The 12,930-nt window shown below is 39.5% G+C and overlaps 1 protein-coding gene across 2 annotated transcripts in view; it reads right to left on the reverse strand.

The window, feature by feature from the left end:
* Window positions 1-4,657: 4,657 nt before the first annotated feature.
* Window positions 4,658-12,930, reverse strand: part of SERGEF (secretion regulating guanine nucleotide exchange factor) — a 259,257-nt gene continuing 250,984 nt past the window's right edge. For both annotated transcript variants that reach the window (XM_024210433.2, XM_024210432.2), the window contains exon 11: window positions 4,658-5,030. In XM_024210433.2, coding sequence (XP_024066201.1) covers window positions 4,864-5,030 — 167 coding nt within the window. In that variant the 3' untranslated portion in view covers window positions 4,658-4,863. The remainder of the gene's footprint in view (window positions 5,031-12,930) is intronic.

Genomic DNA, 12,930 nt, shown 5'->3' on the forward strand with positions numbered 1-12,930 from the left:
GTATCAGCTGACTTATCATAAGGTTTTATTCTGCAAAACCAAACATACTGACACATAAAAACAGGGGATTTATTTTCTAATGAACAAACACCAACTTGCTATTACCACTGAATACTGCACTGTGTACAGAGAATTATTATACATTATTTGCACTAGAATAATACCCCCCCCCTTGTGCTAGGTGTTGTACAAACATAAAACCCCTGCCCTGAAGAGCTTACAGTCTAAGAGTGGAAGAAAGGAAGTGTTGTTAGCCCAGTTTTAAAGATGGGGAACTGAGGCACACAGGAAGCCTGTGGCAAAACCAGAAACTGAACACAGATCTCCTTGGGTCCCAAGTCCAATGCCTTAACCACAAGACCCTCCTTCCCTAAGGAATCATAGAGAATTATAGGAGTGGAAGGGACCTTGAGAGATCATCTAGTCCAGTCCCCTGCACTCAAGGCAGGACTAAGTATTATCTAGATCATCCCTGATAGGTGTTTGTCTAACCTGCTCTTAAAAATCTCCAATGATGGAGATTCCACAACCTCCCTAGGCAATTTATTCTAGTGCTTAACCACTCTGACAGTTAGGAAGTTTTTCCTAATGTCCAACCTAAATCGCCTTTGCTGCAATTTAAGCCCATTGTTTCTAGTCCTATCCTCAGAGGTTAAGGAGAACAATTTTTCTCCCTCCTCCTTGTAACAACCTTTTATGTACTTGAAAACTGTTATGTTCCCTCTCAGTCTTCTCTTCTCCAGACTAAACAAACCCAATTTTTTCAATCTTCCCTCATAGGTCATGTTTTCTAGACCTTTAATCATTTTTGTTGCTCTTTTCTGGACCTTCTCCAATTTGTCCACATGTTTCCTGGAACGTGGTGCCCAGAACTGGACACAATACTCCAGTTGAGGCCTAATCAGCGTGGAGTAGAGCGGAAGAATTACTTCTCGTGTCTTGCTTACAACACTCCTGCTTATACATCCCAGTGGTGGTCTTAATAATGTCTCTTTGAAAAATAGCCAACTGTCTTGAACTATTTTTCCCTTTAGACTTCTTCCTATGGGAACTTACCTACCAACCCCTGGAGTTTGCTAAAGTCTGCCTTCTTGAAAACTATTACGTTTATTGTGCTGTTTTCCATTCTACCATTCCTTAGAATCATGAACTCTACCATTTCATGATCACTTTCACCCAAGCTGCCTTCCACTTTCAAACTCACAACCAGTTCCTCCCTATTTGTCAAAATCAAATCTAAAACAGTCTCTCCCCTGGAGCTTTCTTCGCCTTCTGAAATAAAAAATTGTCTCCAATACATTTCAAGAACTTGTTGGAAAATCTGTGCCCTGCTATAATATTTTCCCAACAGATATCTGGGTAGTTGAAGTCCCCCATCACCACCAAGTCCTGTGCTTTGGATGATTTTGTTAGTTGTTTTCTTTTTTTTAAAAAAGCCTCCTCCACCTCTTCTTTCTGGTTAGGTGGTCTGTAGTTGACCCCTACCATGACACCACCCTTGTTTTTTACCCAGAGATTTTCAACAAGTTTGTCTCCTATTTCTATCTCAACCTCAGTCCAAGTGTATACATTTTTAATATATAAGGCAACATCACCTCCCTTTTCCCCCTGCCTGTCCTTCCTGAGCAAGCTGTACCCTTCTATACCAATATTCCAGTCATGCATATTATCCCACCAAGTCTCTGTGATGCCAACTATGTCATAGCTGTGTTTATTAACTAGCACTTCAAGTTATTCCTGCTTATTCTCCATAATTCTTGAATTAGAAAACAGACATCTAAGATACTGATTTGTTTTCCCCCCGCATTCTCTCTTCTCTCTCCCTTATCCCTGCTATAACGGCCCATGTCTCCCCCCCTGCTGCCCCCCGATTCTGACCCTTCTCCAAGGTTTCCATGTGTTGTTGTTTTTTAACTTATCTATGGACTTTTGTCACTTGCCCCCATCGAACCTAGTTTATAGAATAAAGTCTAAATTAACCTCTGAGGAGACTTGTTTAAAAGGAGTTTTTTCAATCCTTTTGAGGTGTTTCCATTTGATGTGGTTGAAGGAGCAAATGCTATGTAACGTAATAAATAACATTTACTTTTGTGAATTTGTATGGGTAATTCTTAACTGAATCGCAGCGCTAACACATAAATAATAACCCACATGAGTGGACAATATGGGACTTTCTTAGAGACCAGTCAGTTTTAAGGGATATACACAAGTTAGAAAATCAAGTAAGGTCTCTCCCTTACAAACTTACCCTGAAGGGTGGGATTGCTGAGGCAAACTAACATAGCTGGGAGGTCTGTGGCACCTAATAGGAATGGATGGAAACTTCAGGAGGGGATCTGCAAAAAGGCATGATAAATCACCCAGTGTGCATAATGGAGAGACAAGGGGCTGGAAAGTAGTAAGGAGCAGACCCAATGAAGAACAGTCTAGGCAGTAAGAAGTAGCGCAGAAGCTCATAGTTGAAAAGGTACATTCCCATAGGTAAATACATCCAACATGGTACCTTATTATGGGCAAATACATCCAAGTACATGGATGGCGAATTTTTCATAAACAGAAGGATCTTTTCTGCCCCTTTTTTTAGGCTGCACTGGGCCACTTTATTGTCCCTCCATTTTATAAAATAGCTTTAGCCTGTTGAATATCATCTTCATACTTTTATTCAGTCACGCATTCAGGTTTATTTCCCATTGAAAATGCAAAGAAAAATACCTGTAAACTAGTTCCTGAGCCCTGGCTACCATTTTTTTAAAGAAACTTTTCATTAAGGCAAAGCTACAATAAAATGTTAACATAAGACAACATAAATTCATGATTCAGGATCACGTTAATATTCAAAGAACCTGGCTCAAGATTCCAGCTTGCTGGCTGGGGAGCCTGCCTCTTGAAAGTATGCTAAACATGGTGACCAAATTTGTAAATACATATCCTCTTTTTGGAGCTTCTTTTGTGTATGTACTTGGGTAAAAGGTTTCCCATTATAAGGACAGTCCATCCCTACAGCCCATATGTATTGCCTAATTCTCTCTTTCATGACTGGACTGAACTGATATGATATCATTAGAATGTTTTCCTGTGCAATTTCCTAATAACCCATTTAAAATATTTTTCTAGTTCAATAAGGCAATTAGTTTGACAGGCTCATTCCCTGGTAAACTTGCTTTTAAAAATGAAACAGTGGGCATCATTAACAATGAATATTTACCACACAGTGGTATTCCCGATACTTAGAATGTGAAATACCTAAAATACCACAGTAAATTTAACTACTGTGGGTGGTAAAGATCCAATTTAATGTTCCTCACTGTATTTGTGTGCAAAAGAGTTCACTAAATTAGCTTTTTAAATTCTGCTCAACACAAACAGTTGGAGGTTTTTAAAAATGGAATTCCCTCTCCTCCACCTCAGCTCACAAAAATCACTGCTAGGCCCAAACTTTCCATACCAAGCACTAGCCTAGAACAAGCTGTTTTGGCCAAGTTCTAAACTTTCAAGGGATCAGCGGTTTTGTTGGGCTGGGAAGTGTAACCACAGCTAATCTATATTTAACCAGGATCTATTTGGTGTTCATATTAAGCTGGAAATCTCATGAGAACACTCTTGTGAAATTTTGAGAACTCCCTGTTTTTAGGAGCATTGGAAACATAGGAGTTGCCAGTGCCACGCTGAATTGGACCAGTGGACCATCAAGTCAAGAATCCTGTCTCTGACAGTGGCCAGAACCCAGTGCTTAAAAGAAAGATGCAGCAAAACCTGCGGCAAGCATTTATATCTGGATAACCTGCTCCCAGAGAGTTTCTTCTTAACCCTATTAAGTAGAGGTTGGCTTTTGCCCTGAAACTGGATCCCTTCCAAAACCTAATGGAAGCTACTGAGAGTATAGCTTCCCCGGTGGTAGCCTGGAACTCACATTTACTGACCCAGAGGAAGGATGGAGGGGTTTGAACATTTAAAAAAGAAAGAACATTGCCAGACTTTGCCCACCTCAAAAAGTGCAGGCTTGGTTTGAGTTTCAGAAGAAGGTTCATCTAGTTTTTGTTTTATATGAACTGGTTGGCTCATCACTATTATAAATCCAAAATAACTGGGGTTTCTACTGCAGAAGGAAATTCAACTATAACCACACTATTATAATAGTGTAATAAAGATATATATGTAGTCAATTTTAGGATCAAAGCACCCTCTCTTTCTCCAACAGCCTTCTAAGTTAGATCTACTTCCTACTTGGAGCCAAGGCTTTCTTGAATAACATATTCAAAAATTCAGGTGTCTATGCAATATGGCTTGATTTCCAGAGTAGTAGGCACTCACAACTCCAATAAAAGTCAATGGGAGCTGCAAATGCTCATCACCATTTAAAAAACAACCAAACAATCCCTGTGTGTGCTCACAGACTCACACTACTTCTTCAGACACCACCTAAGCTCACCCTTACATCAGTGAGTAACACTTTCTCTGCAAAAGCCATAAATCTGTTATCAACTGCTAAAATCATCCAAAAGAACTCTGTATTTTGTTACTGTAAATGTTGGGGGAGAAAATCCTTCTTGCTTCATTTATGTAGCAGCAAAGCAAAACGTTTATTCATTTTACCCATGGACAACAACGTCATCTCCTGTGAAAAGAACCTGTGAAATAATTTCCAGTAATATATTTATAAACGTTTTTATTAAACAGTTTTCTCAGCACATTAGTTCATTTTTTTGAAATTCTGGGTTCAGAACAAAGGAGTTTTTTACCCTTATTTTCTTCTGTACCATCAGGCTGTTATGCCAGTATTAAATAATTCTCTCACAACGCTTCTGAAGAGCTGTATGCAAAGATGTCCAAATTCACATGGCTATGGCTTCCAGTGTGTAAGGTCTAACCTGGAATCTGACAAAGAACCATAGAGTGTCCTGCCCCACATCCAATTAAGAATGGTTTTGCAGAACCAAGAGCTGCGATTGGCGTCGGGGCATAAACATTTGCTTCTGTGCCATCACCACACATCCCATGTTCATTCCATCCCCAGGAGAAACAATGACAACCTGGGGAGAGGGAACAAAAGTTTCAATGAGAATATTTGTTACAAACCAATGTAAAAAACAAAACTGGGAGTGTAATCAGCCATCTTCTAATTATCAGAGAATCTACCTGTTCCTTCCTGATCCTTAATAATTAAAAAGCAAGCAAGAGGTTTAAGAATTAATTAATAAGATTACAATTTATTATTTTTACCAGCCCCACAAAAGTGTGCTGGCACTTTAAAGACACAAAATAAAACTCTCCCAGAAAGCTTACAATTTAGTGCCCCCATCCTGTAAGCTGTTCTGAGAAGGCAAACCCCAGTGCCATGCATTGAACTATAATATATATCCGCACAGAGTGGCATGCAGAATCAAGGTCCATATGGACAAAGTGGCAAAGGAAGGAAGCAATACAATCATATATTTATTCCTATTTTCACTTTAACTCTCATGGCTTTTCTCCTTGTGTTTCTTTTTATACGAACCCCTGGCAACTTGCATTGCTGTTATTTGTGACACCTTTCTTATCTTCTTTGATATGCCTTACCTTTTAGTTTTATATTTTCATTATTTTCTATTATTATTATTTACTTTTTAACTCATACTCTTTCTGTCCCAAATCAAGATCAATGTATTATCATTATAGTACCTCAAAACACTCCACAGAAATCTTGTTCTATAAATGGTCAGTGCAAGAGGAAAAAACTCTTTTACTCTGAGCAGTGGTGCCTGTTCCATCCATGAAGTAGTTTTTGTGTGCCAGAATGCTCTTTTGAGTTTGTGTGATCAAACAGAAATCCACGGTTGTAATGTAATTATGTTTCTCCTGCAACTGGCTCTTTTGAATGTCACAGTGAACTAATGGTATCAAGTATAATTTTAAGGTCAAATGGAAAACACAAAACCAAAAAATGCAATAAAGGTCACAGCCCTGAGATAATGTAATATCTTCAAAATTCAGGAAGAGACTATTCTAGATGTTGGCCAGATCACCCTTCTCCTTTGAGCTACCCTAATCTATTTACGCTAAGTAATGCTATTACCCTGAGTGTTAAAATCTTCTTCTTCTTTCATATTTTTTTTTCAAAAATTAAAATGTTAGCAAAGCCAGGTATTATTAAACACAAAACTATACTGTATTCTACAAACTGATTTCCCAGTAACCTCTGCATGAGATAAGTAAGAGGAATCCCTTCGGACACAGTACAGTAGTTCCTCAAAGCTGCATGAATGTTCTATTAACAACCTAAGCTCCACCACAAGTGCACATTCAGGGCCCATACATTTACATGCTGTGCTGCATGGGAATACTAAAAAAAATAACAGATGTATAGCACAGGGCTGTAAATGTGCCACTCTAAAGAACACGAATTTATGTGAGTTAATAGGAATTCCTTGTAAAGTGCAAGGCCGGACTATACCGCATTAAGGTATGTGAGTCAACAAATACATCCCAAACCAAGGGACAGTGCTGATTTCATCATATAAGAGTGATGCAGAAAAAAATTATCTATAGCATACAGCAAAATCTACTACATTCAGAAAATTTCTTTTACACAATAATTAACACATGGAACTCACTAACACAAGATATAACTGAGGCCAAAAGCCTAGCAGGGTAAACAAAAGAGTTAAAGAATAGATAAAATAAAATTACACTTTACATAGAGTATATGAACATTCACAATTACATTAGAAAAGGTAAAAGAGCAGCAAAACACACTTAAAGAGATAAGACCATTTTTCTAGATCTGTTATCTGGATACCCTCTATTCACTATTCTGTTTTAGAAGATAATTAATTAAACTACTATGTTTTCACTGTTTTAGCATATCACCAGCAATCCAGTGTTTAATGGGTTCAGGTTTAAAATTGTGCGTGTTTGTCTAACTCAACCTCTCTGCAACACAATTCACAGCTCCTACAATACAGTGAGTATTCAGACATCTCTTTGGACATGTCTGTAGTTACCCGTAGCGTAGTTACCAGACACCATTGGCCCATAGTATGGATTAGTCCTAGTTAGGATATTTAAAAACGTGAATAATAAAATAGCAGAGATACTAAATTTGAGCATTAACAAGTAGTTAATTATCATGTAATAGCTGACTCCGTAGGCAGGAAGCTAAAGGCTATGTGACACCTACTTAACTAGGCCATGCATTATGAAATCATAATTCTAAACCCAGAGTAGTGATGTGCAAGCTGGTTCAGACATAAAAACATTTCCCCAGTAAAATGCCGCCTATGTTTAGAACAGCACTCATGCCAAATCTTTTTTAAGATGGAGGAAGATTCAGGGATATTTTTCACTTGTGGATCCCATTCAGCATCGAAACGGAAAGTAACAAAATACAGAGACAATGGCTGTTCCAATGGAATTTCCGAACAGGACTGGACATGCTGGAAATCCTAAGAGAAAGGCTGGCCTCATTTTCCCGCCCTGTTTTGCAGATTTAAGAGAATTGGGTAGTTCGAATGAACATCTGAATAGGTGGATGCTTCTCCATACCTAACCCAGCCTCTGAACCACCAAAGGTCACTTAAACCTGTCTGTGCCTCAGCTTTCCCATCTGTGAAATGGAGATAATATCACCCATCTGCTTTTGAAAAGCACTCAAATCCTGTCTGGAACTTGCTACATACCATAAGTAATGAGTTTGCAATCCAGGGAAGAGTCACAACCAAGGCTTTCTTCCTGGCTATGTTGGGGAGGCAAAACTTTTTTGTTGTAACATGACGGTTCCCGTATGGAAAAGGTTGCAATCATCTTGCATGATTACTCCCAATTCAAAGGAAATATGTAACAACTTTAATTAAAATAAATAACTGTCACCTGAAAAATAATAATCATTCCAGAAATACAGATTAGAGGATAACACATTTATGAATCATGTTTTGCCTTTTTTTTTTTTTTTAACCTAACCAATAAAAGCCTATTGATTTTAAGGCTCTACAGAGACTATAACAAGCAGATTCGTTTCACTTTGAGTTTAAATCAACATACTGGTCTCTTTCCTGGCAGGTTCTTTGAAGGTGTTATGGGAAGATTTAAGAAAAATGTTTTTTGAGTTACCAGTTTTCTCCTACCCCACACCCTTACCTCATCTCCATCTTCCCCCAATCAGAGCCGCCTTTAAAGGTCTCTGATCTCACTGAATATAGGAGAGCTTTCTGTGCATGTTAAACACCAGCGTGGGTAACATTCTCAGCAAGAATTATAGCAGCAGTTTTCATCCCTTCCCCTATTGCAACCCTCTTTGCCATTCTCAGATCACTCTTCTATCTAGCAGGGATCTATAGCCATTTAAGTGAAATATGAAGTGCTGGAAGGTCATGACCCCACAACACCTGTTTGTGATCCCCAGATTGAGAACCCGTTAGTGATGGTACCTTGATATCATGCTGAACCATCAATTTCCAGCCATTTTATAGTAAGATTTTAAAGCAGTTAGGTTAGTTTTCAGAGGGGTGTCTACCCCACATTGGATTGTATGGAAGGGATGTAAAATACATTTAGAGTATTGCTTACTAGGACCATTTCTGTGCATGTCTTGAATGCACAGTAGTCACTATTAAGGAGTCAGCATTTGCTAAGAGTTAACACATCACAGTATCTGAGATACAGGACCTTCCTCTTAGACCTAGAGTAGGAAAACCATCTAGTCACGTTAATATGGAATAGAATTTTGGTAATTTTACATTTTTATGCAACATCTAATCATCTAAACGTCTAATCTTACCCTTGTCATTGCTGTTATGAGCTCTGTGGTACCAAATATCAGTGATTAGTCCCACACACAAATGCAATTGGCTGATTTGTTTCCATGGTGATTACTATTTTATTTGGTTGGAGAATTTTTATTCAGCGCCATCAAAACCTAATGAGCTAAGTCCAGCATGTTTTGAGTCATCTGGAATAATTAAAGTGCTAGGTGGAATTGCTGATACAGCAAATATTTAAAAAATTGAAACAAGAAACAGAGCAGTACATGACTTACTTGGACTGATAACAATGTCTAACTACATATCTTTTAAAAATACCACAGAGGATTTTAAAAGCCTGGAAAACAGGGGACAAAAACATCTCTCTAAAACTAAAGAACGCCTGATGGCTTAAACAGTGATGGCCTTTATTTATATGAGCAAAGAGAAAGAGTGATTAAAAGGATTTTGTACACAACAAGCTACTGTACATAACTACAGGGTGCCCCAATTTTACAGAAGTGGATAAAAAAGACAATGAAGTCTGGTTTAAAAAAAAAAGGTACTAGAGCAGATAAGCAGGGAGGAGCTGATTTGTGAATGGTCGTAAAGGCAAGGACTAGAAACTTGTATTTGATTTGGTGGAGAAAGGAGAGCTACTGGAGGAATTCAAAGAACAGTGTCATGCTGTCTGGAGTAGCTCACAACCGAGAGTGCTAACCAAAAGCAGAGCAGACACCCCAAGCTGGTGGTATGTTCTATAATTAGATTTCGCCAACCCAGTAACAAATATGAACTCCTGAAGCACTGTACCAGTCTTGTGATGGAATCACAGACAGTCCCCTTGGGCACTCCAGTCTATATTACCACCCAGGCATGCTGGACTTAGTGATAAATGGTCACTTACACCAAAGATCACAAAATATTCAGGTTGCTTCCAGTCCCAAGAGACCCGTCTCTTACCCTAGGTCAATTTGTACCTTACATCTCACACCAAAGACAGCGCTTGTAGACAATCCTGTAATAAACTCACTAAAGGTTTAATAATGAGGAAAAAAGAAATGAGAGAGTTATTTACATGTTAAAGCAAGCAAGCAAATTTACACACAAATGAGTTTCAGTCTGTGATTCAAAAGGTGATAGATTTGTAGTAACCTGTCAATCCAAAATGTCTTTCAGGGCTAACCCATGCCAAGAAGCGTGGGGATCTTTTTGCTTTTCTTTTGGAATCTTTGCCCCCAGAGTCCAGATAGCATAAAACAGATTCAGTTTCTCCTTGTGAGAAATTTTTATCCCCTCCACTCCAGAATCCAAACTGATGGGATGAATTCATGCATAGGTCTCCCCTTCCTGGAGGGAGTTAGGAATACAAGCAACAGGTCCTCTCTCCTTTGATGCTACACAATACCTCACTGACCTTCATTGGGTCATCTTATATGCAGGACAAGTCCTTTATGTTCATTAATGCTTCTTTTCCTGTTTGGCGAGCTACACAATTACAGAGGTTTACAATGCAAACACACAATATAACTTTACACCATGGGTAAAGCTGTGAGTTTGTCATGGAGGTCACGGAAGTCATGGATTCCATGACTTTCTGTGACCTCCATGACTGTTGCAGTGGCCGGTGCACCTGGCTCCGAGGCAGCTCAGGCAGCCCCTGCACCAGAGGCACGGGCCACTGCCTCCCTTCCCCCAGCAGCAGTTTGGGTGAAGGAGGGGGCAGCAGGTTGGGGCGCGGGATGGGGTGAGGCAGGCTCTGGGTGGTGCTTACCTGGGGGGCTCCCCGAAAGCAGCAACATCTCCCTTGCTTAGCTCCTAGGCAGAGGCATGGCCAGGCAGCTCTGCCTGCAGGCACCACCCCCGCAGCTCCCATTGCCCGAGGTTTCCAGCCAATGGGAGCTGGCACAGGATTTGGTCACAACCTGGAGAGAGATTGTTGGGACCAACACAATGCCCAGGCTTTGTGTTTGTGTGACAAGGAAGATGGTGGTGTTTTCTAAAGTGATGGAGAAAAGAGGGGAGTCTGGAGCAAGAAAAGGAGCTCAGTTTTGGAAATGTTAAGTTGTCAATGGAGAGGCTTGTAGGAGATGACAACAGAGTGGCAGGCCAAACTGCAGGAGCAGAAGCAGAAGCAAGGAGACGATAGATTTGTGGCATCAGTGTAGAGACAGCAGTTGAAGCCGTGGGGTCTACACTTAAAATTTAGGACAACATAGCTATATTGCTCATAGGTATGCTACTACAGTGCCTGTATGCAGACATGGGCTACGTTATATGAGCTGATGAAGTCACCTAGAGAAAAGGCATTAGAAGAAGAGAAGAGTGGGTCTTCTTGCTTCGATTCCCTTTTGGGGCATTTTTGTTTGTTTTTTCCTTCCCTTTTGATCATAAGAATGGCCCTACTGGGTCAGACCAAGTCCATCTAGCCCAGTATCCTGTCTTTGGACAGTGGCCAGTACCAGGTGCCCCAGAGGGAATGAACAGAACAGGTAATCATCAAGTGATCCATCCCCTCGCTCATTCCCAGCTTCTGGCAAACAGAGGCTAGGGACACCATTCCTGCCCATCCTGCTAATAGCCATTGATGAACCTATCCTCCATGAATTTATCTAGTTCTTTTTTGAACCCTGTTACGGTCTTGGCCTTCACAACATCCTCTGGCAAGGAGTTCCACAGGTTGACTGTGCGTTGTGTGAAGAAATAATTCCTTTTATTTGTTTTAAACCTGCTGCCTATTAATTTCATTTGATGACCCCTAGTTCTTGTGTTCTGAGAAGTAGTAAACAGCACTTCCTTATCTACTTTCTCTACACAAGTCATGATTTCATGCCTATTCCAAGTTGATTACTCAAAATCCTGAAGCAACCGCAGCAGCCCCACATGCTTTCAGGCAGAAATTCAATTTTTATGAACATGACAACCAACAACAAGGCTCTGTGCCAGATCTCTTTGGGATGAAACACCATTACAAGTGATGTGTATTAATACAGCTACAAATTGTTTCTAACTGAATTTAAAATGAGCATTGCAACATGTTCTCATATCTAATGATTTATGCATATGGTAGAGGAAGGGAAGGAGAAATTTGTTTGTTGGGTCTATGGGTTAAATGGAGTAACCTTTTCACAAAGGCATGTTATTACTGCTGTTGCCCTTTCCCTCTTTAAAACGTAAATATTCTAATCATAAATGAAATCAGGAGATTTAACAAAACAAGTCCAGTGTAAACCAGAGAATACTTCAGATTTCTGCCAGTGTAACAAACCAGTATTTGTTCCTAAAATCCAAAATACTGTGAAATGCCAAAGGTGAAGCAAGTTTCCCCAATGTAGGTATAAATCATTTAGGTCTAAAGCCCAATCAAACTCCCACTGACTCTGTCTGCTTTAATCACATGCATATGGGCAGCAGACTTTAGACTACCATAGGCAAGCGATAATTAACCAGATTATTCCAGGTAATCAGAAAATAATGTCTGCAACCAATGCATGTATTAAACTGGTTTTACTGGCTAGGAGAAAAGCACTTTTAAAAAAAAATTCACCATATTGCTTTATGAGGTGTTATATCAAGGTCATATGACTACATAATGCCCAGTAACCCACAACTATTTAGACAGTCTTCATATTTAAATACATTGTTCTACAGGCAAGAAGTACCAATATTAGCAGCTAAGATACTTGGGGGGTTAACATAGTTACTTGTAAAAAAAAACAAAAAAAACGAGGAGTCCTTGTGGCACCTTAGAGACTAACAAATTTATATGGGCATAAGCTTTCGTGGGCTAGAACCCACTTCATCAGATATATGAAGTAAAAGACACAGGAACAGGTATAAATACATGAAAGGATGTGGGTTGCTTTACCAAGTGTTAAGTCAGTCTAACGAGATAAATCAATTAATAGCAGGATACCAAAGGAGGAGAAATAACTTTTGAAGTGATAAGAGATTGGCCCATTACAGACAGTTGACAAGAAGGTGTGAGTAACAGTAGGGAGAAATTAAGTTTAGGTTTTGTAATGATCCAACCACCCCCAGTCTTTATTCAGGCCTAATCTGATGGTATCTAGTTTGCAAATTAATTCCAGTTCTGCAGCTTCACGTTGGAGTCTGTTTTTGAATTTTTTTTTTGGAAGAATTGCGACTCTGAGGTCTGTTATTGAGTGACCAGAGAGATTGAAGTGTTCTCCTACTGGTTTTTGAATGTTATGAT

Source organism: Terrapene carolina, unplaced genomic scaffold (genome assembly GCF_002925995.2).
Source record: "Terrapene carolina triunguis isolate 2854851 unplaced genomic scaffold, T_m_triunguis-2.0 Scaffold715, whole genome shotgun sequence".
Lineage (NCBI taxonomy): Eukaryota > Metazoa > Chordata > Testudines > Emydidae > Terrapene > Terrapene triunguis.